Source organism: Rhincodon typus, chromosome 1, assembly GCF_021869965.1.
Source record: "Rhincodon typus isolate 14 chromosome 1, sRhiTyp1.1, whole genome shotgun sequence".
NCBI lineage: Eukaryota > Metazoa > Chordata > Chondrichthyes > Orectolobiformes > Rhincodontidae > Rhincodon > Rhincodon typus.
The window spans coordinates 53,948,459-53,975,399 of NC_063332.1; the positions used below are offsets into that span (position 1 = coordinate 53,948,459).

Here is a 26,941-nt window from a genome sequence, read left to right on the forward strand (position 1 = left end):
CCTGTGAAACCAATCTGAAGCCCATCTAACCTACACTATTCCATTATCATCCATATGTTTATCCAATGACCATTTAAATGCTCTTAAAGTTGGCAAGTCTACTACTGTTGCAGGCAGGGCATTCCACGCCCTTACTACTCTCTGAGTAAAGAACCTACCTCTGACATCTCTCCTATATCTATCACCCCTCAATTTAAAGCTATGTCCCCTCGTGCTAGCCATCACCATCCGAGGAAAAAGGCTCTCACTGTCCACCCTATCTAATCCTCTGATCATCTTGTATGTCTCTATTAAGTCACCTCTTAACCTTCTTCTCTCTAACGAAAACAGCCTCAAGTCCCTCAGCCTTTCCTCATAAGACCTTCCCTCCATACCAGGCAACATCCTGGTAAATCTCCTCTGCACCCTTTCCAATGCTTCCACGTCCTTCCTATAATGCGGCGACCAGAACTGTACGCAATACTCCAAGTGCAGCCGTACCAGAGTTTTGTACAGCTGCAACATGACCTCATGGCTCCAAAACTCAATCCCTCTACCAATGAAACCTAACATACCGTACGCCTTCTTAACAACCCTACCAACCTGGGTGGCAACTTTCAGTGAACTATGCACATGGACACTGAGATCTCTCTGCTCATCCACACTACCAAGAATCTTACCATTAGCCCAGTACTCTGTATTCCTGTTACTCCTTCCAAAGTGAATCACCTCACACTTTTCCGCATTAAACTCCATTTGCCACCTCTCAGCCCAGCTCTGCAGCTTATCTATGTCCCTCTGTAACCTGCAACGTCCTTCCGCACTATCCACAACTCCACCAACTTTAGTGTCATCCGCAAATTTGCTAACCGATCCTTCTACGCCCTCATCCAGGTCATTTATAAAAACGACAAACAGCAGTGGCCCCAAAACAGATCCTTGAGGTACACCACTAGTAACTGAACTCCAGGATGAACATTTCCCATCAACCACCACCCTCTGTCTTCTTACAGCTAGCCAATTTCTGATCCAAACCGCTAAATCACCCTCAATCCCATGCCTCCGTATTTTCTGCAATAGCCTACCGTGGGGAACCTTATCAAACGCTTTACTGAAATCCATATACACCACATCAACCGCTTTACCCTCATCCACCTGATTGGTCACCTTCTCAAAGAACTCAATAAGGTTTGTGAGGCACGACTTACCCTTCACAAAACCGTGTTGACTATCCCTAATCAAATTATTCCTTTCTAGATGATTATAAATCCTATCTCTTCTAATCCTTTCCAACACTTTACCCACAACCGAAGTAAGACTCACTGGTCGATAATTACCAGGGTTGTCTCTACTCCCCTTCTTGAACAAGGGGACAACATTTGCTATTCTCCAGTCTTCTGGCACTATTCCTGTAGACAATGACGACATAAAGCTCAAAGCCAAAGGCTCTGCAATCTCCTCCCTAGCTTCCCAGAGAATCCTAGGATAAATCCCATCCAGCCCAGGGGACTTATCTATTCTCACACTTTAACTATGAGGAGAGGCTGGATAACCTCAGGTCGTTTTCTTTAAATCAGAGAAGGCTGCAAGAGGACCTGACTTAGATGTATAAGATTGAGGGGCATGAACAGAGTGGATAGGAAGCGGCTATTCCCCTTTGTTGATGGATGAATAACAAGGGGGCATAATTTTAAGGTGAAAGGCTGGAAGTTTAGAGGGGATTTGAGGACGAGTTTTTTTTTCCACCCAGAAGCAGGTGGGAATCTGGAACGCCCTGCGTAGAAGACGAGTTTGAGGCAGGCAACCTCACAACCTTTAAAAAGTATTTGGATGAGTACTTAAAATGTCTTGACATTCAAGGCTATGGCTGAAACAGTGGACAGTGGGTCTAGTGTAGAATTAGGGTGTTTTCTTTTTGTGGTGCTGAGTTGATGGGCCAAAGGGAACTCTTCTACACTGTATTCTATGGAACCCATTCAACTTGTACAGGATGCAATGCCTCACAACCTTAAAGCCTTTCCTCCTGATCCATTCTCCAGACATACTTTCATCTGTTTTATCGTTCTTTTCCTATTTGGCACTGGGAATAATCCACAAATGCAACTTTTGAAGGTCTGTTTTTCAGTTTCCTGTTGTTCACCCTCCTTCTGAATGCCTTGTGGCTGTTTTATGACATCCTTGACCCTGGCACCTGGAAGGCGACATACCATTTGGGAGTCACATTTTTGACTGCATAAACACCTGTCTACTCCCATCACCAACAAGCGTCTTACACGAATGCTCTTCCACATTTCTTCCTTCCCCTATTGAGCGTATGGACCACCCACAGTGCCATGGCCTTGGAACTGGCTGGACTGTACAGAGAAACCAGTACTCCAATCACTTGCTAAGACCAAAAGGTTTGTAAAAGATGCACTCAAGGGACACCCTAGCCACCTGCTTGCTTGTCTTCTGTCTAGCAGTCATCCATTTCCACTCTGCCTTAAGCAAGTGAAAAAAATACCAAACTTCTTAACTTGCAGTTCCTTGATATTTCTGGAATTACTATTACTGTAATCTTTCCGTCTTGCAACTAACAGTTGGAAAGAGTTTGAAAATTTTTATTTTTCGCAAGTTAGTTAAGGATGATTATCATGTGCTTTACTTCTTTGACATTTTCTTCTTTGACCTCAGAACATAGAGCTTTTAAAAAATCCAATATCAAATTGAGGTGTGTTTAGGGAATGGCAACACTTTTAAGTTGATTGGCTGCAAGGTATTTTGGGGCATCTAGTGATCATGACATTGAATGGGCATTGTTGTTACATGCTATCAACTATTGCAAAACTATAAAGTTGTTTTTTGACATTCTTCCCCGCAGGTTAAATCATTGCCATCCTGTCAGAAAAAGCAATTAATGCATGTCAAAGCCCAAAAGTCTGCTTTTAGATCAATACTGCATTGATGAATTTTGGTTATTTTCTTCCATTGTAACATTTTTGATGTCTTTTGTGTAGTCCAATAAACAGTGTTTTCTATTTCTAAAGTAATAAATAAATTTCGTACTTGAGTGGTATTAATTGCCGTTTAAAATCAATGGTGATAGTTACATAATTTTTGAAGAGATAATTATTTTCTGATTTGCAATGTTCGTCTGTCCGAAGTGTGTCTTGAATCTTTTAACTAAGAGTTCACTTGATTGCCTTTAATGATTAATAAATAGAAAATTTCTGAAGAAAAGCTAAAAGGAGGAAGGAGAGTATTCGGAACATGGGATTAGGACTGCCCTTTCAGCTCTGGAACTTGTGTTTGAATATAGTTTAGACTGACAACTGACAGGAAGAATGTCTCCACCCTTTCAGAATACCTAAAAAAAAAATTGAGTCGCTCGTGATCTCTTAACGCATGCTGTTCATAACACAAAATTCAGTTGTAACCAACAGGCTATATGCACTGGAATATTGAAATATTCTTATGTCGATACTAGAGGGAAACAGCCTTCTGAGACCCGTTATTTCACAAGAAAAGACCCAGATTGTTGCTTGTGTTTACCTTGACTTGAATGTCATCAATACCAATATTAGAAGTCAAAGTGTCTAGCTATATCGTTGTCCAAAAGTGTCATTGTCAATAATTATCAATAGATGTTGCACATCCTTCAACAACAAAAACAAAGTTGCTGGAAAAGCTCAGCAGGTCTGGCAGCATCTGTGGAGGAGAAAACAGAGTTAACATTTCGGGTCTGGTTCTGAGGAAGGGTCACCGGACCCGAAACATTAACTCTGTTTTCTCCTCCACAGATGCTGCCAGACCTGCTGAGCTTTTCCAGCAACTTTGTTTTTGTTCCTGATTTACAGCATCCACAGTTCTTTTGGTTTTTATTGCACATCCTTCAGTAGTTTTATATAGGTTAGAAGTTATATAATAAAACTTAAGAAATTGTTATAGTAATTTTATTTGCCTCTGAAGATGTAATAAATAATTTTAGATGGGATGTAGCATTCCATTTCGGCTATGGTGAGTTTGTTGCACATCAAATGGATCACCTGATATCTCATTGAGTTAATTGATAGGAAAATCATGCAAGGTGTAAAGCAGTCAGCATAAAAACTCTTTGTTTTGTGCCAGCCCTAAAGTTGAGAATTCTATGCTTAACGCCTGAATCAGAATCCAATTTGGTACATGATAGCTTACAGGCTATAATTTATTTAAGTCGTCTTTTAATTTCATGTGATTCATATTTTAATAGGAAGGCCCAGGGGATTGGTCAACACTGGATGCAGAGGTTTTGATGAAGGAAGATGAAATATGTGGAACCAAAAGTCCAACCCCACACAAAATCCTATTAGACACACGTTTTGAATTGCCTTTTGGTAAGTACCTTTCAATCACATTTGGAGGTTGGGGGAACAAATTGTTTAAAGTATAGTTGAAAATTGAATGAGTTTAAATATGCTGAAATCTGAAATTATAAACTGATGTTGATGTAAGTATCTTTTAATCTGTGATCTGTACCATTTTTCCAGTGATCGAAATTGATTATAGTGTAAATCATACAGTTGCCCCATTTTGAGTATTTTATTTATTTGAACTCTTCCTTCTGTTATCGCCGTTCCACCATTTTGTATTGTTCTTTCCAGCTGTGTGAATTCTAATCTATGAACCATGAGTTAAAAATGCTGATTTAACTGCATTTTATATCTAATATTTTCAGATTATTGAGTTCTGTGAAAAGACTGGATTAGTTAGGAATATACTCATGGGTTCAGAAGAATAAGGATGAATCTCGTGGAAACTTACAAAATTTTAACAGGAATAGAGAGGGAAAATGCAGGAAGGATGACTGGGCAGCTCAGACCATGTTCACAGTCTAAGGATATGGGATAGGCCATACAGTATTGAGATGAATAGAAATGTTTTCACCAAGAAAGTATGAGCCTGTGGTGTTCTCTGCCACAGAAAGGGGAATTGTTAGCCTATTGGTATTATTGCTGAACTATTAATCAAGTGACCTAAGTAATGTTTTGGGGAAGCCAGGTTTGAATTCCATCACGGCACATGGTGGAATTCAATTTTAAAAAAAATCTGGTATTAAGTGTCTAATGACCATGAAGCCATTGTTGATTATTGGAAAAACCCATCTGGTTCACTATTGTCCTTTCGAGACAGAAACTGCCAAATTTTCCTGGTCTGGCTCATGTGAATCCAGAGGAGGAGTCTAAAATTGATGGTATAGTGGACAGTGAAGAAGGTTAGTACTTAAGAACATAACATAAGAACACAACAACATAAGAAATAGTGGCAGGAGAAGGCCATCTGGCCCATTGCTCCACTATTCAATTAGATCATGGCTGATCTTTTTGTGGAGTCAGCTCCACATAGCCGCCCGCTCACCATAACCCTTAATTCCCTTACTGGTCAAAAATCTATCTACCTTTGCCTTAAAAACATTCAACGAGGTAGCCTCAACTGCTTAACTAGGTAAGGAATTCCACAGATTAACAACCCTTTGGATGAAGAAGTTCCTCCACAACTCAGTCCCAAATTTACTCCCCCCATATTTTGAGACTATGCCTCCCCCTAGTTCTAGTTTCACCCACCAGTGGAAACAATCTGCCTGCTTCTATCTTATCTATTCCCTTCATAATTTTATAAGCTTGTATAAGATCCCTCCTCATTCTTCTAAATTCCAATGAGTATAGTACCAATTTACTCAATCTCTCTTCATAAGCCAACCCTCTCAATTCTGAAATCAACCTAGTGAACCTCCTCTACACCGCCTCCAGTACCAGTACATGCTTTCTCAAGTAAGGAAACCAAAACTGCACACAATACTCCAGGTGTGGCCTCACCAGCACCTTGGACAGCGGCAGCATAACCTCCTATTTTTAAACTCCATCCTTCCAGCAACAAAGGACAATATTCCATTTACCTTCTTAATTTACCTGCTGCAACTACAAACCAATTTTTTGTGATTCATACACAAGGACACCTAAGTTCCATTGCACAGCCACATGCTGCAATTTTTCACCATTTGAATAATAGTGCATTTTGCCATTATTCTTACCAAAATGAATGACCTCACATTTACCAGTATTATACTCCATCTGCCAGACCCTTGCCCACTCATTTAACCTGTCTATATTCTTCTGCAAACTTTCAGTATCCTCTGCGCACTTTGCTGTACCACTCATCCTGGTGTCATCTGCGAACTGTGACACACTATACTTGGTCCTAATGATCGATGTAAACTGTGAACATAAGAACATAAGAACTAGGAGCAGGAGTCGGCCATCTGGCCCCTCGAGCCTGCCCCGCCATTTAATAAGATCATGGCTGATCTTTTTGAGACTCAGCTCCACTTACCCGCCCACTCACCATAACCCTTAAATTTTTGAACAGTAAAGGAATTATCTAGCCTTGCCTTAAAAACATTCAGTGAGGTAGCTTCAACCACTTCACTGGGCAGGGAATTCTACAGATTCACAACCCCTTGGGTGAAGAAGTTCCTCCTGACCTCAGTCCTACATCTGCTTCCCTTTATTTTGAGGCGATGCCCTCTAGTCCTAGTTTCACCTGCTAGCGGAAACAACCTCCCTGCCTCCACTTTATCTATTCCCTTCGTAATCTTATATGTTTCTATAAGATCTCCCCTCATTCTTCTGAATTCCAATGAGTATAATCCCAGCCTACTCAGTCTCTCCTCATAATCCAACCCTCTCAACTCTGGAATCAACCGAGTGAATTTCCTCTGCACCCCCTCCAGTGCTAGTATATCTCTTCTCAAGTAAGGAGACCAAAACTGCACACAGTACTCCAGGTGTGGCCTCACCAGGACCCTATACAGCTGCAGCATAGCCTCCCTGTTTTTAAACTCCATCCCTTGAGCAATGGCAGACAAAATTCCATTTGCCTTTTTAATCACCTGCTGCACCTGCAATCCTACTTTTAGCGATTCATGCACAAGGACACCCAAGTTCCTCTGCACAGCAGCATGCTGCAATTTTTTACCATTTAAAACATAGTCCATTTTGCTGTTATTCCTACCAAAATGGATGACCTCACACTTATCAACATTGTACTCCATCTGCCAGACCTTTGCCCACTCACTTAGACTGTCTATATCCCTCTGCAGACTTTGTGTCTTCTGCACACTTTGCTCTACCACTCACCTTAGTGTCATCTGCAAATTTTGACACACCACACTTCGTCCCCAACTCCAAATCATCTATGTAAATTGTAAACAATTGTGGTCCCAACACTGATCCCTGAGGCATACCACTAGCCACTGACCGCCAACCAGAAAAACACCCATTTACCCCTACTGTTTGCTTTCTACTGGTCAACCAATCCTCTATCCATGCCAATACATGACCTGTAATACCGTGCAACTTTATCTTATGTAGCAGCCTTTGGTGTGGCACCTTGTCAAATGCCTTCTGGAAGTCCAGATACACCACATCCATATCCCCATTGTCCACCATGCAAGTAATGTCCTCAAAGAATTCCACCAAATTAGTTAAACATGACCTACCCTTCATGAACAGTTGGGGTTCCAACACTGATCCCTAAGGCACACCACCAGACACTGATCGACAACAGAAAAGCACCCATTTATCCCCACTCTTTGCTTTCTGTTAGTTAACCAAGCTTCTATCCATTCTAATACATTACCCGTAACGCGTGCACCTTTATCTTATACAGCAGCCTTTTGTGCAACACTTTGTCAACTGCCTTTAGAAATCCAGATACACCACATCCACCGGTCCCCTGCTGTCCACCATACTCGTAATGTTCACAAACAATTCTAGTAAATTACATAAACATGACCTGCCTTTCATGAACCCATGCTGCATTTGCCTGATGAGACAATTTCTATTCAGATGTCTCACTTTTTTTCCTTGATTATAGATTCAAGCATTTTCCCCACCACAGAAGTTAAGCTAACAGGCCTGTGGTTACCTGCCTTTTGTCTGCCTCCTTTATCAAACAGTGGTTTCACATTTGATGTTTTCAATTTGCTGGAACCACCCCAAAGTCCAGCGAATTTTGGTAGCGCACTTGCTATTTCCCCTGTCATCTTTTTTAGCACCCTGGAATGCATTCCATCAGGGGCCAGGAGACTTGTCTACTTTTAGCCCCATTAGCTTACCAACACTGCCTCTTTAGTGATAATGACCATTTCTAGGTTCTCCCCTGTCATAGCCTCCTTGTATCAATTATGTTGATGACAAGCATCAAACATGTTATTTAAGAGTACAATGCGATCTTGATCCACTGAACTAGTGGGCCAAGGAATGGCAGATGGAGGTTAATTTTGATTCATGCGAGGTGTTGCATTTTGGTAAGACAAGCCAGGACAGGACTTAGACAGTTAATGGTAGGACCCTGGGGAGTGTGTCAGACAGAGAGATCTTGGGGTGCATGTCCATAGTTCCTTGAATGTGGCATCACAGGTAGGCAGGGTAGTGAAGAAGCCATTTGGCATGCTTCCCTTCATTAGTCAGAGCATTGAGTGCAGGAGTTGGCATGTCATGTTCCAGCTGTACAAGACATTGGTGAGGCCACATTTGGAGTACTGTGTACAACTCTGGTCCCCCTGCTATAGAAAGGATGTTATTAAACTGGAAAGTGTTCAAAAAAAGATTTACAAGGATGTTACTGAGACTGGAGTTTTGAGGAAAGGCTAGATAGGCTGGAGGAACACAGCAGGCCAGGCAGCATCAGAGGAGCAGGAAAGTTGACGTTTCGGGTTGGGATCCTTCTTCAGAAGGTAGGCTGGGACTAGTTTTCACTGGAGCGTAGGAGGCTGAACTTATAAAATCATGAGGAGCATAGATAAGTGAACAGCCAAGGTCTTCTCCCCAGGCTAGAGGAGTCCAAAACTAGAGAGTATAGGTTTAAGGTGAGAGGAGACATTTAAAAGGGATCTGAGGGGCATGTTTTTTCACACAGAGGGTGGTGTATACGTGGAACATGCTGTCAGAGAAGTGAGTAATGGCATGTACAATTACAGCATTTAAAAGACATCGGGACATGTACTTGGATAGGGAAGGTATAGAGGGATATGGGCCAAATGCAGGAAAATGGGACTAGTTCAGTTTAGGAAACTGGGTATGCATGGACAAGTTGAGCCAAAGTATCTGTTTTCATGCTGTATTACTTTGTGACCCACAGCAATGTGGTTGACAATTAACTGCCCTCTGGGATGGGCAATAAATGCCTTGCTTAACCACTGATGCCCTCATCCCATGATTGAATAAAATTAAATGCAGTTGCGATCAAAGCTTTGAATATTTTCAAAGAGGAGTTAGAAATAGTTCTTAGAACTAAAGCATCCAATGGTATGGGGAGAAAGTAAGAATAGAGCACTGAGTTGGATGGTCAGCTGTGATCATATTGATTATCAGAACAGGCTCAAAGGGCCAGATGGCTTATTCCAGCTCCTATTTTCTATGTTTCAGTATTTAGTCTATGCAGAAACTTGAGCTTTGTGTTCAACTGTAAAGCAGAATACTCCAGATGCTGGAAAGTGTAATTAAAAGCAAAATACTGGAAAAGCTCATGTTCCTCTCTGTGGATGCTACGTGTTCTCAGCATTAGCTTGCACAAAGTATCCTTATTACAGTGTCTTTTGTCAATTGCTAAGTAGATCATATAACTGTATGGTGATGATGTAAGTCTTTTGATACAAATCTTATCATGAATAAAAGACAGGTTATTGCCTGATTCTATTTATCACATGAACGGATGTAAAGCTTGTCAAAAAAATCGGCAAGTAACCATTGCTGTTTTGTTTTTATGATTGTGTTAAGTGTTTTGTATTTATCACTGTGGAAAATGCAATACATTTCATGTTGAACGTTCATTTCCATTAGGAAAGAATTAATTACTAATGGTATTTTGACAGTTAATATTTGAGTTGGAATTTAATGTCCTGTGTGGTAGGTTTGGTGGTGGGGAGGCACTTAAAGAAAGGGAAGATAAGGATTCTGCTACTGACTTGCTTCCACCATGATTGACTTCTTGGTGGGATCGCCTGCCCTACTGTCATTTTGAGGCCCATGAGGAGGTATTTATTGTTATTTCATGCCTACTTAAGGGTCTTTAGCTAGAGTCTAAGAGTTTTATAGCATGGAAAGAAGACTTGGGGCCATTGTGTTCATGATTGTCGTGAAGTACTTATCAACTCTAATCCCATTTTCCAACACATAGCTTGTAGCCTTGCACGCTGTGCCACTTCAAGTGATGACCTAAATACTTCTTAAGTGTTATGTTGGTTCTTGCCTCCAGCCTTTCAGGCAGTGAATTTCAGATACCTACTCCCCTCTGGGTGAAAGAAGTCTTCCTCAGACCTCCTCTATATCTCCTACTTCTACATTTACATCTATGCCCCTTGGTTATTGATCCCTCTGCTCAGGGGAAAGAATTCTTCCTATGCACCTAATTGGTTTGGTACACCTCAATCAGGTTCCCTTTCAGCCTTCTCTAAGCTAAGGAAAGCAAGCCCAGCCTACCTTTTGTCTCTTCATAGCTTAAACCACTGCAGTCGAGGCAACATGATGATTTCCCTTCTGGACCATAATGGAATCTCATCCTTCTGATAGTGTGATGAACAGAACTGTACACAATACTCCAGCTGAGCCTAACTAATGTCTTGTATAGCTCTGTCATAACCTCCTTGCTCTTGTATTCAGTGCCCCAATTAATAAAGGCAAATACCCTATATGCCTACTTAATCACCTTATTCACCTGTGCTGTTTCTTTTAAGGATCTTTCGACACGCAAACCAAGGTCCCTCTGATCCTTTGTACTTCCTAGGATCCTACCATTCCACGTATACTCCCTTGCTGTGTTAGTCCTCCCAAAATGCAGCAACTCAAACTTTTCAGGATTAAATTCCATTTGCCATTGTTGTGCCCATCTGACTAGACCATCTGTATTGTCATGTAGTTTGTCTCCTGACTATTTACCACACCTCTCGTTTCTGTCATCTGTGAACTTACTGATCATACCTCCTGAACACTGATGTGCCGATCATTAATGTTGACTACAAACAGAGAGAGATCCAGCACTGAACCCTGTGAGACTCTAATGGACACAGGCATCTAGTCACAAAAACACTTTCAACCAACACTGTCTGCCTCCTGACTAAGCCAATTTTAGATTTAATTTGTCACATAGCCCATGTCACATGGGCTATTAGCTTCTTAACCAGTCTGCTGTGCAAGATCCTGTTAAAAGCCTCACAGAATCCATGTAGATGACAACTGCACTGCCCTCATCCATGTGCCGAGTGACATCTTTGAAAAACTTGATCAAACCTGTCAGATATAATGAACCTCTGACAAAGACATGTTGACTATTCTTGATTAATCCTTGACTCTCCAAACAGAGGTGAATTCTGTCTGTCAGAATTTTTTCTGATAGTTTCATGACCGCTGACATTAGACTCACTGGCCTGTAGTTACCTGGTTCATTACTACCACCCTTCATGAATAATCCTACTACATAGACTATCCTCCAGTTCTCTGAGGGGAGGTGATGGCCTAGTGGTATTATTGCCAGATTATTAATCCAGACACCCGGGTAATGTTCTGGGGATGTGGGTTTGAATCCTGCCATGGCAGATGGTGAAATTTGAATTCAATAAATATTTAGAATTTGGAGTCTAATGGCGAATGAAACCATTGTCAATAGTCAGGAAAATCCCATCTGGTTCACCCATGTCCTTTTAGGGAAGGAAACTGTCGTCCTAACGTGGTCTGGTCTACATGTGACTCCAGACCCACAGCAGTATGGATAGCTACTAACAGTTAGGGATGGGTAATAAATGCTGGTCTGACCAATGATGTTCGCATCTCATGAATGAATACATAAATCAGGAAGCAGATATTTAGATCAAGTTTCCAGTGAATGGAAAAGCAGTTTAGAGTGTATTAAAATACTCATATGACTGATATAGTGCAGAGCTGGATGAACACAGCAGGCCAAGCAGCATCATAGGAGCAGAAAGGCTGACGTTCTGATGAAGGGTCGAGGCCCGAAACGTCAGCCTTTCTGCTCTTATGATGCTGCTTGGCCTGCTGTATTCATCCAGCTCTACACCTTGTTGTCTCGGATTCTCCAGCATCTGCAGTTCCTACTATCTCTGACTGATATAGTTATGTGATTGACAGTCGACAGTCTTTTTGATGGAGTTGATTTGGTGTTGATATTGTGGAGGTGGGGTAAGGGTGTTATAGATCTGGGCTTGGCCTACCCAAATTTATTGCTAAAATTGCACCTCTGTTTACCTGCTATCTTTCATCTAAGATATGTGAAAATAGAATCTGTAGACAAGAGGGAATTTAGAACAAAAGAACAAAGAACAAAGAAAATTACAGCACAGGAACAGGCCCTTCGGCCCTCCAAGCCTACGCCAATCCAGATCCTGTATCTAAACCCGTCGCCTATTTTCCAAGGATCTGTATCCCTCTGCTTCCTGCCCATTCATGTATCTGTCTAGATACATCTTAAATGACGCTATTGTGCCCGCCTCTACCACCTCCGCTGGCAACGCGTTCCAGGCACTCACCACCCTCTGCGTAAAGAACTTTCCACGCATATCTCCCTTAAACCTTTCCCCTCTCACCTTGAAATCGTGACCCCTAGTAATTGAGTTCCCCACTCTGGGGAAAAAGCTTCTTGCTATCCACCCTGTCTATACCTCTCATGATTTTGTAGACCTCAATCAGGCCTCCCCTCAACCTCCATCTTTCTAATGTAAATAATCCTAATCTACTCAACCTCTCTTCATAGCTAGCGCCCTCCAAACTAGGCAACATCCTGGTGAGCCTCCTCTGCACCCTCTCCAAAGCATCCACATCCTTTTGGTAATGTGGCGACCAGAACTGTACACAGTATTCCAAATGTGGTCGAACCAAAGTCCTATACAACTGTAACATGACTTGCCAACTCTTGTACTCAGTACCCCGTCCGATGAATGAAAGCATGCCGTATGCCTTCTTGACCACTCTATCGACCTGTGTTGCCACCTTCAGGGTACAATGGACCTGAACACCCAGATCTCTCTCTGCATCAATTTCCCCAGGGCGTTTCCATTTACCGTATAGTTCGCTCTTGAATTGGATCTTCCAAAATGCATCACCTCGCATTTGCCTGGATTGAACTCCATCTGCCATTTCTCCGCCCAACTCTCCAATCTATCTATATTCTGCTGCATTCTCCGACAGTCCCCTTCACTGTCTGCTACTCCACCAATCTTAGTGTCATCTGCAAACTTGCTAATCAGACCATCTATACCTTCCTCCAGATCATTTATGTATATCACAAACAACAGTGGTCCCAACACGGATCCCTGTGGAACACCACTGGTCACAGTTCTCCATTTTGAGAAACTCCCTTCCACTATAACTCTCTGTCTCCTGTTGCCCAGCCAGTTCTCTATCCATCTAGCTAGTACACCCTGGACCCCATGCAACTTCACTTTCTCCATCAGCCTACCATGGGGAACCTTATCAAACGCCTTACTGAAGTCCATGTATATGACCTCTACAGCCCTTCCCTCATCTATCAACTTTGTCACTTCCTCAAAGAATTCTATCAAGTTGGTAAGACATGACCTTCCCTGCACAAAACCATGCTGCCTATCACTAATAAGCCCATTTTCTTCCAAATGTAAATAGATCCTATCCCTCAGTATCTTCTCCAGCAGCTTCCCCACCACTGACGTCAGGCTTACCGGTCTCTAATTACTTGGATTATCCTTGCTACCCTTCTTAAACAAGGGGACAACATTAGCAATTCTCCAGTCCTCCGGGACCTCACCCATGCTCAAGGATGCTGCAAAAATATCTGTTAAGGCTCCAGCTATTTCCTCTCTCGCTTCCCTCAGTAACCCGGGATAGATCCCATCCGGACCTGGGGACTTGTCCACCCTAATGCCTTTTAGAATACCCAACACCTCCGCCCTCCTTATGCCGACTTGACCTAGAGTAATCAAACACCTGTCCCTAACCTGAACATCCATCATGTCCCTCTCCTTGGTGAATACTGACGCAAAGTACTCATTAAGAATCTCACTCATTTTCTGTGACTCCTCGCATAACTTCCCTCCTTTGTCCTTGAGTGGACCAACCCTTTCTCTAGTTACCCTCTTGCTCCTTATGTACGAATAAAAGGCTTTGGGATTTTCCTTAACCCTGTTTGCTAAAGATATTTCATGACCCCTTTTAGCCCTCTTAATTCCTCATTTCAGATCGGGAAAGTAGGACCAATATTCTTCCAAAGCTTCGTCTGTTTTCAGTCGCCTAGACCTTATGTATGCTTCCTTTTTCCTCTTTGCTAGTCTCACAATTTCACCTGTCATCCATGGTTCCCTAATCTTGCCCTTTCTATCCCTCATTTTCACAGGGACATGTCTGTCCTGCATTCTAATCAACATCTCTTTAAAAGCCTCCCACATATCAAATGTGGTTTACCCTCAAACAGCAGATCCATATCCACATTCCCCAGCTCCTGCCGAATTTTGCTATAGTTGGCCTTCCCCCAATTTAGCACTCTTCCTTTTGGATCACTTTCGTCTTTGTCCATGAGTATTCTGAAACTTACGGAATTGTGATCACTATTCCCAAAGTCATCCCTTACTGAAACTTCAACCACCTGGCCGGGCTCATTCCCCAACACCAGGTCCAGTATGGCCCCTTCCCGAGTTGGACTCTTTACATACTGCTGTATGAAACCCTCCTGGATGCTCCTTACAAATTCTGCTCCATCTAAACCCCTAACACTAAGTGAATCCCAGTCAATGTTGGGAAAATTAAAATCTCCCATCACCACCAGCCTGTTGCTCCTACATCTTTCCATAATCTGTCTACATATTTGTACCTCTATTTCACGCTCACTGTTGGGAGGCCTGTAGTGCAGCCCCAACATTGTTACTGTACCCTTCCTATTTCTGAGCTCTGCCCATATTGCCTCACTGCTCGAGTCCTCCATAGTGCCCTCCTTCAGCACAGCTGTGATATCCTCTTTGATCAGTAATGCAACTCCTCTACCCCTTTTACCTCCCTCTCTATCTCGCCTGAAGCATCTATATCCTGGGATATTTAGTTGCCAATCTTGCCCTTCCCTCAACCAAGTCTCAGTAATAGCAACAACATCATACTCCCAGGTACTAATCCAAGCTCTAAGTTCATCTGCCTTACCTACTATACTTCTTGCATTAAAACAAATGCACCTCAGACCACCTGTCCCTTTGCATTCATCATCTGCTCTTTGCCTACTCTTCCCCTTAGTCACACTGACTTCATTGTCTAGTTCCTTACACGGCTTTAGTTACTACCCCCTTACTGTCTACTAACCTCCTCATTTGGTTCCCATCCCCCTGCCGCATTAGTTTAAACCCTCCCCAACAGCGTTAGCAAAAGCACCCCCTAGGACATTGGTTCCAGTCCTGCCCAGGCGCAGACTGTCCAATTTGTAATAGTCCCACCTCCCCCAGAACCGGTCCCAATGTCCCAAAAATCTGAACCCCTCCCTCCTGCACCATCTCTCAGCCACTGCCCAAATATATCAGTTCACTCACCTTCCCAGAGAGCAATTTGACCGCTCCCACTCAGCTCCGCTGCCGAAATGAAGAACGTACCTTCCCGGCAGCCCCCTGGTCCTCGCTCTCACCGCTCCCGCTCCCGCTGCTGCTGCAAAAGAATTTAGAAAAAATGAAGAGGTAGATCTGAATTTTGTCATAAAAACATAGAAAATAGAAGGACTAGGCCATTCAGCTCTTCAAGCTTGCTTTGCCTCCTGTGCGGCACTTTGTCAAAGGCCTTCTTGAAGTCCAGGTAGGTAACATCCATTGGCTGTCCTTGGTCTAACCTGCTTGTTACTTCCTCAAAGAATTCTAATGAATTTGTCAGGCATGACCTCCCCTTGATGAAGCTGTGCTGACTTTGCCCTATTTTACCATGCATTTCCAAGTATTCAGAGATCTCATCCATCACAATGGACTCTCAAATCTTACCCACAACCGAGGTTAGGCTAATAGGCCTGTAATTTTCAGTCTTTTGCCTTCCTCCCATTTTCAACAGGGGTGTCATGTTAGCAATTTTCGAGTCCTCTGGGACCCTCCCTGACTCGAGTGATTCCTTAAAGATCACCACTGATGCCTCCACTATCTCTTCAGCTATCTCCTTAAGAACACTGGGGTGTAGTCCATCTGGTCCTGGTGTTTTATCCACCTTCAGGCCAGTTCTTTTAGCACCTTCTCCTTGGTGATGGCCACCATACTCAGCTCTGCCCTCCGATTCTCTAGTATTTTTGGGATATTACTGGTGTCTTTCACTGTGAAGACTGATGCAAAATAATTATTCAGCTCCTCAGCCATTTCCTTGTTCCCTACTGCTATCTCTCCAGCGTCATTTTCCAGCAGTCCAATCTACTTTTGCCTCTCTTTTGCCCTTTATATATCTAAAGAAACTCTTACAGTCTTCATTTATATTGCTGGCTAGCTTAACCTCCTATTTAATCTTCTCCCTCCTTATTTCTTTTTTTGTTGCCCTCTGTTGGTCTTTGTAAGCTTCCCAATCCTCTGGTTTCCCACTACCCTTCACCATATTATATGTTTTCTCTTTTACTTTTATGCTGTCCCTGACTTCCCTAGTCAGCCATGGTTGCCTCATCCTCCCTGTACCATGCTTCTTTTTCCGAGGGATGAATTTTTGTTATGTTTCCTGAATTACTCCTAGAAACTCTTGCCATTTCTGTTCCACTGTCTTTCCTGCTGGGCTCCTCTCCCAGTCAATTCTGCCCAGCTCTTGTAGTTGCCTTTATTCAGCTATAATATCATTACCTCTGATTCTATCTTCTCCCTCTCAAATTACAGAGTAAATTTAATCATATTATGATCTCTGCCTTCCGAGGCTTCATTTGCCTTAAGCTCCCTTATTAGGTCTACCTCATTGCAAAACACCAGGGAACACATCATGCGGACTCTCAATCCTGCTTACAAAGGATACGATCTATTCCCCGACTATAGAATCCACTACAACTACCACTTGTCTTTTTCCTCCTCCCTCTTGAATGGCCTCCCGTGCCACGGTGCAATGGTCAATTGGCTCATCCTCCCTACAGCCCTTTTCCTCATCCACAGAGGGAGCAAGTACCTCATACCTGTTGGACAAGGTCAAGGCTCTTCTGTTCCCTTGACAACACTTCCTCCACAAACCTCTGTTTGGTAGTGGTGGCTGCACCGATGCAAATCTTCGCCCCAACCGCCAATCAGCTTTGTTGCCGCCCTCTGCTGAAGTTTTGGCTCTATCCCCCAGATGTTAATAAAGGTTAAGATTTGAGAGAGCTTGTTAGCTGTTGTTGTTTTCAGTGCCTTAGTCAACGCTAGTTAGTTCATTGGAATTCATGTTTTTTAAATAACTTTTTAAATGGTTAATACAACTGTATGGCTTGACAGGCAATTTAAAAATCAACTATGTTGCTTTTGGTTTCCTTCCCATATTGTGATGCTGCAGAATCCCTAATCTCCAGCTATGGCCTCTCCTCCATTCCCGAACTTAAGTTGCGGCCTCGTCTCTGCCTTGACGCATCCACTTGCCATTTTCCTTTCCTGGACTGAAGTTCCCATTTAAGATCCAGTTTAATCCAAAGGTGAAACTCTGATACTGTGGAATTGCGAGTCTCAATGATTCAGAAGTGATCGTGAATGTTGTCATAAAAACATAGAAAATAGAAGGACTAGACCATTCAGCTCTTCAAGCTTGCTTTGCCATTTATGATGATGATGGCTGATCGTCTAACGCAGTGCCCTGTTCTCTCATTCTCCCCATTCCCTTCAATCCCTTTTGCCCTACAAACTATATATAATTCCATCTTCAAACATTCAGTCCTTTGACCCCTACCGCTTTCTGTGACAGGGAATTCCACAGACACAATTACTCCACATCTCAGTCCTAAATGGCCTAAGTCATGTCCCTAGACTGTGACCCTTGCTACTGGGTTCCCAGCCATCAGGAACATTCTTCCTGCGCATACCCTGTCCAGTCCTATTCGAATTTTATAGGTTTCTATGAGATCCCCCACTCATTCCTGTAAACTTGAGTGAGTATACTCTTAGCTTAACTGCCTCTCTTCAAACATAGAAATGCAGAATTGCAGAACTGTAGAACTTTAAAGTATGGAAGGAGGCCATTCAATCCATCATGTCTATACTGACTCCTGAAAGAGGTACCCAGTTAGTCCCATTCTCCAGCTCTATCTTTGTAGCCCTCTAAATTCATCATTTTCAAATATATGTCCAGCTCTCTTTGGAAACCACCTGTGGAATCTGCCTCCGCCATTCTCCCAAGCAGTGCATTCCAAATCTTAACAAGTCTGAGTAAAAAAAGTTTCTCCTCATTTACTCCTGGCTGTCTTGCTGACAGCCTTGAAATTGTGACTTCTTGTTACTGACATAGCAACTAGTGGAAACAGAATATCCTTATTTATCCTGTAAAAATTATTCATAATTTTGAAAACCTCAATAAGGTCACCACTTAATCTTCTCTGCTTTAAAAAGAATAACCCCAATTTATCTTCTCTTTCCTTGCATCTAAAATCTCTCATACCTGATACCATTGTAGTAAATATCCTTTGCACTCTCCCCAGCGCTTTAACAACCTTCCTGAAATAAGGTGCCCAGAACTGAACACAATTCTCCAAATGTGTTCTGATCATTGATTTGTAGAAGTGTACATCACTTCCTTGCTTTTATACTCGGTCTCTTTTTATAAACCCAATGATCCCAGAAGTCTTAATAACTGTTTCAGCTTGCCTGGCCACCTTCAAAGGACTATGCATGTGAACCCTGAGTCCCTCTCCTGTATTCCCCTTAAATTTGTACCACGGAGCCTGAATTGTTTCTCCATATTTCTTGTACCAAAATGCATTATCTTGCATTTCTCTGTATTGAAATTTACCTGCCAGGTGTCTGCTCATTTGGCCAACTTCTCAATGTCGCTCTGAAGTCACTCAGCATCATCCTCACAATTTACTATTCTCCCTAGCTTACTACCCTAGGCAAATTTAGAGACTTTGCCCCTGATACCCATCTTCAAATCATTTTATGTAAGTCAGAAAAAACAGGGGTCCCAATATCGATCCCTGGGGAACACCTATTTCAACTTGTTTCTATTCTGAGAAATGCACATCCATACCTACCCTCAGTTTCCTGTCTCGTAGCCAACTTTTAACTCATGCTGCGAGGACTCATTGATCCCAAGCATTTCTGATTTGCTGACCAACCTGCCACATGGCACTGTATCAAATGCAGAGCTGCCATCCCAGGAATCAGTCTGGTAAATCTTTGTTGCACTTCCTCCATAGCCAAAGTATTCTTGTTCAGATAACGAGACCAAAACTGCACACAGTACTCCAGGTATGGCCCCAGTAAGGCTCTGTTCATTTGCAGCAAGGCATCCTCCTTCGTAAAGACAGGTTAGAGTTTATATTTAATTGGACTGCCATCTCGTGTTCCTCATCATAATGTGCTTTTGTGTTTACTAATCTTTTCCTCTTCTCATTTCTATAGAGGCTTTTACAATCAGTTTGTATGTTTATTACAAGCTTACTCTCAAACTCTATTTTCCCCCTCTTAATCAATTGCTTTGTCCTTTGCATTTGAATCCTCTCGCTATGGAGGCCAACATACTATTTGCCTTCTTCACTGGCTGCTTGCTTACTTTCTGCAACTGGTGTGCAAGAACACCCAGGCCTTGTTGCACCTCCCCCTTTCCCAGTCTGTAGTAATTCAGATTATAATCTGCCTTTCTGTTTTTGTAACGTTGATTGTCTCACGTTTTATCCACGTTAAATGCCATGCATTTGTCTACTCATTCAAATTGTCCAAATCATACTGAAGCATCTCTGTGTCCTCCTCACAGCTTTGTGTTACCTGCAAACTTGGAAATATTGTATTTAGTTCCCTTATCTAAATCATTAATTATGAATTGTGAATTGCTAGGGTCCAAGCACTGATCCCTCTGGCACTTCATTGCTCACTGACTGCTACTTAGAAAAAGACATATTTATTCCCACTCTTCGTTTCCTGTCTGCCAACCAACTCTCTGTTCATGGTATTACACTATTCCTAACCCCATGCGCTTTGATTTTACATGCTAATCTCTTATGTAGGATTTATTGAAAAATTTCTGAAAGTCCAAGTAAACTGCATACATTGGTTCCCCAAATTTAATATCTGCTACTTTCATCGGCTAATTTGTATGCCCCTTCCTTGGATCTAACACTATCCCTGGTCACCCTGTAGCTATGTCTCTGCAATCTCAGTTATATCGTACCAATTTATATCCATTTGTATGACTAAATTATCCAGTTATTGAAAATGCATTAAGACACAAACCCTTTAAGGCGTTTTTTTAAATCAGTATGCATGTCGAAATTTATGTTGTGTGTGTTCATAAAGAAGAGAACGGAATGAAGGATAAATGCTTGGGAGACTCTAGGGTAATGGTGAAGGGCAGATGATCTGATCACGCTTGGGTATATAAGCCTGAAACCGAGAAAATGTGGTCCGTCTGAGTTTTTTTGTATTAATTTACATAGCATATCAAATTTGTAATACTAAAAAAACCATGTCAGCTGTATTTGGTCATTTTGCAAATGTATGTTTGTGTTAGTTGTATCAGCTTCCTCAAAGTAATTAGTCTTTTTATTTAGATTGGTACAAGACTTTGATCTCACTGACTATGATGTTGAATCACAATAACAGATCCTAATTTATAGTTGTGCTTTTATGTGGTTATTACTTAAAGATGCACCATGTTTTAACTGAAGGTGAGTTGTTTGAATCAAAACTGAACCAGTATGAAGTGGTAGAATAGTGTAGCATAAAAAGAGACCATTTGGCTCACTGTACCACTGCTGGCACCTGATAGCAATATCTAATTAATCCTACTTCACTGCACTTTCCCCTGTTTATGTTTTTCTTTCGGTATTTATCTAATTTTCTTTTGAAAATTTCTTTTTGAAAATGCCTCCTCCACACTTTGAGACAATTTCAATTAGTTACATAAAAATACTTGTCCAAATGTTTCCTTGGTTCTTTTGCCAATCATCTTAAATCTGTGTCTGATTAGAGATCCTTCTGCTACAAGATACAGGACAGACTCTAATAGGGTCTCAGTGGTGTCGGCTAAGGCAGAACTCAAAGCATTATCAATCTTTCTGCTAGAAGATATAGGGCAGAGGTTTACGGGGATCTGAGTGACATGGGCTAAGGCAGAATTTGTGGCAATATCGGACGAGATGCTTCGTAAGGCCTATCTTGTCCTTGACAACGTTTCACTGCATCTTTTATGCATTTGCCAAACAGCGAAGCGGGTGTCTCACTGCGAAGCAGAAAGTTGCCAATTAAAGGGGATTATAGCTTGAGATAGCAAGGTGTAGAGCTGGATGAACACAGCAGGCCAAGCAGCATCAGAGGAGCAAGAAAGCTGACGTTTTGGGTCGAGACCCTTCTTCAGAAATGTGGGAGGGGAAGGGGATTCTGAAATAAATAGGGAGAGAGGGGGAGGCGGATAGAAGATGGATAAAGGAGAAGATAGGTGGAGAGGAGACAGACAGGTCAAAGAGGCGGGGTTGGAGCCAGTAAAGGTGAATGTAGGTGAGGAGTTAGGGAGGGGATAGGTCGCTCCAGGGAGGACAGACAGGTCGAGGAGATGGGATGAGGTTAGTAGGTAGGAGATGGGGGTGGGGGTTGAAGTGGGAGGAATGGTTAGGGAGGCGGGGACGAGCTGGGCTGGTTTTGGGATGCGGTCGGGGGAGGGGAGATTTTGAAGCTTGTGAAGTCCACATTGATACCCTTCGGCTGCAGGTTTCCCAAGCGAAATATGAGATGCTGTTTCTGCAGCCTTTGGGTGGCATCATTGTGGCAATGCAGGAGGCCCAGGATGGACATGTCGTCCAAGGAGTGGGAGGGGGAGTTGAAATGGTTCACAAACCGAGCGTCGGTGTTCCACAAAGCGGTCCCCAAGCCTCCGCTTGGGAAAAATGCAATCTGACCCCACTACCAAAGACATTTTTCCTCCCCACGCTTATCTGCTTTCCGGAGGGACCATTCTCTCTGTGACTCCCTTGTCCACTCCATACTCCCCACCAGCCCTGCCACCCCTGACACTTTTCCCTGCAACCGCAGCCAGTGCTACACCTGCCCCTACACCTCCCCCCTCACCTCCATTCCAGGCCCTAAGAAGACCTTCCACATCAAACAGATGTTCACCTGCACATCTGCTAATGTGGTATACTGTATCCGCTGTTCCTGTTGTGGCCTCCCCTACATCGGGGAAACCAAGCGGAGGCTTGGGGACCGCTTTGTGGAACACTTACGCTCGGTTCGCAACAAACAACTACACCTCCCAGTCACGAAGGGAGGGAGACCAAGAGATTTAAAAAGGGGAAATATAGAACTTAGAGCCTTTGCACCTGAAAGCCTGGTCAGCAGTAGTAATTAGGGATGAGCATGTGTGAAACGAGAATTGGATGAGGACCGGAGGAGATGACAGTTAAGGAGATGTGAGGCCGAAGTGATATTTTGAAAGCAAAATAAGAAATCTAAAATCAGGGCAGTGTAGCTCGGTCAGCATCGGGGAAGTTTGTGGAGTGGACTTGATATGAGTTCAATCATGAATACTTTTGAATGGTCTTTACTTCAGGTGACTGACCAGGAGAGTGTTGGAATAGTCAAATATAGAGATTACAAAGGCATAGTTTGAGATTTCAGTTGGTAAGCATGTGCAACAGTCAGAGAAACATTCAAGTTTCCATCCAGTAGTGTGGCACCATGCCCATAGACTATTAACATTGTGACCAGACCCCCCCAATATTCACTGTTACTTCCCGATATAATCTAGGATGTAGAAACCGAACGAACTGCGGATGCTGCAAATCAGGAGCAAAAACAGAAGTTTTTGGAAAAGCTCAGCAGGTCTGGCAGCATCTCTGAAGGAAAAAACAAGTTAACGTTTCGGGTCCAGTGACTCTTCCTCAGAACTGATGGTAGCTGGGAAAACGTCAGTTTATATGCAGAAAACAGGGAGGGGGGAGGTGAGGTAGGGAGTAAAGATGGGTTAGAGCCCAAAAAGTGAGAAGAGCAGTTGGATAGACAAAGAAGTTGATAACAATCTGGCTCGCAGGGTGAATTGTTGTTAAAGGTGACTGTTAGTGACTAACAATAGGTAGTGTGTAATGGCAGGCTATGTAATAACAAGGCCTGGTGTGTGGGGTAGGGGGCTAGGAAATGTGAGTGTTTAGACCTTAAAATTATAGAACTCAATATTGAGTCTGGAGGGCTGCAGGTACCCAAGCGGAAAATAAGGTGTTGTTCTTCCAGCTTGCATTGAGCTTTGCTGGAACACTGCAGCAAGCCTGAGACAGAGATGTTGGCAAGGGAACAGGGTGGTGTGTTAAAGTGGTAGGCAACAAGTAGCTCAGAGTCTTTTTTGTGAGCAGAATGTTGATGTTCCGCAAAGCGGTCACCCAGTCTACACTTCGTTTCCCCATTGTAGGAGAGATCACATTGTGAGCTGCGAATGCAGTGGACTAGATTCTGGGAAGTGCAGATGAAGTAGGAAAGTTGACATTTCGGGTCGGGACCCAGAAGAACGTTCCTGACCTGAAACATCAACTTTCCTACTCCTCTGATGCTGTGTTTCTCCAGCTACACACTGTGTTATCTCTGACAACGGTATCGGCAGTTCTTACTATCTCTGAGTGCAGATGAAGTGTTGCTTCACCTGGAAGGTATGTTTGGGCCCTTGGATAGTGGGGAGGGAGAAGGTAAATGGGCAGGTGTTACACCTTTGGCGGTTGCAGGGGAAGGTGACATGGGGCTTTGGGGGGTGTTGGGGGTGAAGGAAGAGTGGACCGGGGTGTCCTGGAGGGAATGATCCCTCCAGAGAGGTTGAACAACGGAGGGGAGGGGAATATGTGTCTGGTGGTGGCATCTTGCTGGAGGTAACGGAAATGGCGTCTGATGATCTGGATGTGGATGCTGGTGGAATGTTAGGTAAGGACAAGGGGGACCCTATTGCTGGTGGGAAGAGAGGAGGTGAGGGCAGAAGTGGGAAATGGGTTGGACCCAGTTGAGGGCCCTGTCGACAACAGTGCTGGGGAAGCCTTGGTTGAGGAACAAGGTGGACATTTTGGAGGCTTCATTGTTGAAGTTGGCCTTATCTGAATAGATAGAGGCGGAGGAAATGAGAGAATGGGATGGAGTCTTTACAGAAAGGAGGGTGTGGGGATGTATCATCCAGGTAGCTGTGGGAGTCAGTGGGTTTATAGTGGATATTAGCATCTGTCATGGGGAAGGTGTTAGAATAGATCATTAAAAAACTAGAGCTGCGCAGTTAGAAAAAGTCAAGGTAATCAAGAAGAATCAGTACGGATTTTCAAGGGAAATCATATCAAGCCAATTTATTGGAGTTCTTTAAAGAATTAAAGTATGCTGTATGTCAAGGAGAGCCTATACTTGGACTTCAGAAATATTTGATAAGATGCCAAAGGCTTTTGTGGAAAGTAAAGTGGAATGTATTAGCATGGATTGAAGATTTACCAAGAATCAGAGAATATGCATAATAATTTATGTCTGAATGGCAGGATGTGATGAGTGGGCATCAGGAGTCAGTGCTGGGACCTTAAAGTTCCACAACTTATGTCAATGACTTGGATGTGGGGAATCAAGACATTATAACTAAATTTGCAGACAATGCCAAGATACAGTTCTTTGAGGAGGTAACAAATAGGAGAGATAAAGGGGAAGCAGCAGCTGTAATGTATTTTCGATTTTTCAGAAGGCAATTGATAAAGTACCACACATTAGAATATTTAATATTTGTTGGAAGTGGTATATTAGCATGGATAGAGGATTGGCTAACATAAAGAAGACAGTATGGATAAAGGACATTTTCAGGATGGCAACCTGTAACCAATGGAGAGCCACAGTGATCAGTGATGGGCTCAAAATTATTTACCCATTGACTTGGGTGAGGAAAGTGAATGTCCTGTAGCTAAGTTTGCGGATGACACAAAAATAGGTGGGAAAGTAAGTGGTGAGGATGACACACAGAATCTGCAGAGGGATATAGACAGATTAAGTGAGTGGACAAAAAATTGGCAGATAGAATACAATTTTTTTCATTCTCGCAACAGCCATGGGCTCACTGGCTCGGCCAGCATTTATTGTCCATCCCTACTTACTCAGATGGGATTTAAGAATCAACCATATGGCTGTGGGTCCAGGGTCACATGTAGGCCAGACTAGGTAAGGATGGCAGGTTTCCTTCTGAAAGGGACATTAGTGAACTGGATGGGTTTTTATGACAGTCAACAGTGGTGACATGGTCGCCATTAGGTCAGCTGTTTATTCCAGATTCTATTGAGTTCAAAGTTCATCATGTACCATAATGGAATTTCAGCATGTATCCCCGAACATTGGCCTGATGTTCTCGTTTGCTGGTCTAGTGATATTACCACAACACCCTTGAGAAGGTAGTGGTGAGCTGTCTTGAAGCGCTGTAGTCCATGTGCTGTAGGTTGACACACAATGTAGTTAGGGAGGGAATTCCAGGGCTTTGATCCAGTGACAATGAAGAAACGGTGATGTCTTTTCAAGACAAGCTAGTGAGTGGCTTAGAGCGGAAGTGGTAGTGTTCCCATGTATCTGATGCCCTTGTCCTTCTAGATAGAAGTAGTCATGGATTTGGAAGTTTTTTTAAGGATTTTTGGTGAATTTCAGCACTGCATCTTGTAAATGGTGCATACTGCTGCTGCTGAGTGTTAGTGGTGAAGTGCTGTTCATGAATATGATGAGGATCAAGTAAACTGTTTTGTCCTGGATGGTGTCAAGCATCCTGAGTAACGTTGGAGCTGTAGCCATCCATGTTAGTGGGGAGTATTCCATCACGCACCTGACTTGTGTCTTGTAGATGGTGGACAGTCTTTGGAGACTCAAGAGGTGAGTTGCTCACTGAAGTATTCTTAGCCTCTGACCTGCTCATGTAGCTACTTTATTTATATGCCTGGATAGGTGCAGCTCATTTGGGAGGGATAAGTTACTCTCCACTTTTGAGTTAATGATGGAGGGAAGGTCATTGATGTCATAGCTAAAAATAGTTAAGCCTAGGACATTACCCTGAAGAACTTGTGTAATAATGTCTTGGGCTGAAATGATCAACTGGAAAAAAGCACAGTTGTTTTCCATTGTACTGGGTATAATTCTAATCAGCATAGAATTACTCCCTCAGATTTCTATTGACACCAACTTTGGCAAACTCTTTGGTATACTCAGTTAAATGCTGGCGTAATGTGAGGGGCAGTCAGACTCTTATCCCCTCTGGAGTTTAACTGCTCTGCCTAAGTTTTAATGAAGGTATTAATGAGGTCAGGAGCCAAGTGGTAGTGTGGAACCCAACACAGCACCAGCGAGCAGATCATTGCTTTGCAAGTGCCACTTGATATTTCTTTCTACAATACCTCTTGTCATTTTGCTGATGATTGGGAGTAGGTTTTAAGGTAGTAATTGGTTGTGTTGGATTTGTCCTGCTTTTTATGCACTGGATATACTGGGGCAATTTTCCACTTTGTCGACCAGTGAAGTAGCTGTTCTACAAAAGTTTGTTGAAGGGAATGGCTGGCACAAGAGTAAATTACTGCAGATGTTGGAATCTGTTGAAGCTGTGATGAAGAGTCATCTAGACTCGAAACGTTAGCTTGCTGTCTCTCCATGTCTGACCTTCTGTGATCTGCAGTAGTTGTTGTTTTCGGAATAGCTGTGCACATGCCTTAAGTGCAGTTGCTGGAATGTGGTTAGAGTCCATAACCGTTTCAGCATCCATTGCATTCAGCCATTTCATTGTATCATGTGGAATGAGTCAAATTCTTGACATGAACGAAGATTTCAGTAGCTGAGATGGGTGTAATG

General features: G+C 42.9%; 1 protein-coding gene across 1 annotated transcript in view; it reads left to right on the top strand.

Annotated features, from left to right (window-relative positions):
- Window positions 1–4,213: 4,213 nt before the first annotated feature.
- LOC109931667 (protein unc-13 homolog B) overlaps window positions 4,214–26,941 on the top strand; it is a 287,923-nt gene continuing 265,195 nt past the window's right edge. Inside the window, exon 1 of the mRNA XM_048595579.1 lies at window positions 4,214–4,331. Within this exon, the coding sequence (XP_048451536.1) occupies window positions 4,250–4,331 (82 nt within the window). The 5' untranslated portion in view covers window positions 4,214–4,249. The remainder of the gene's footprint in view (window positions 4,332–26,941) is intronic.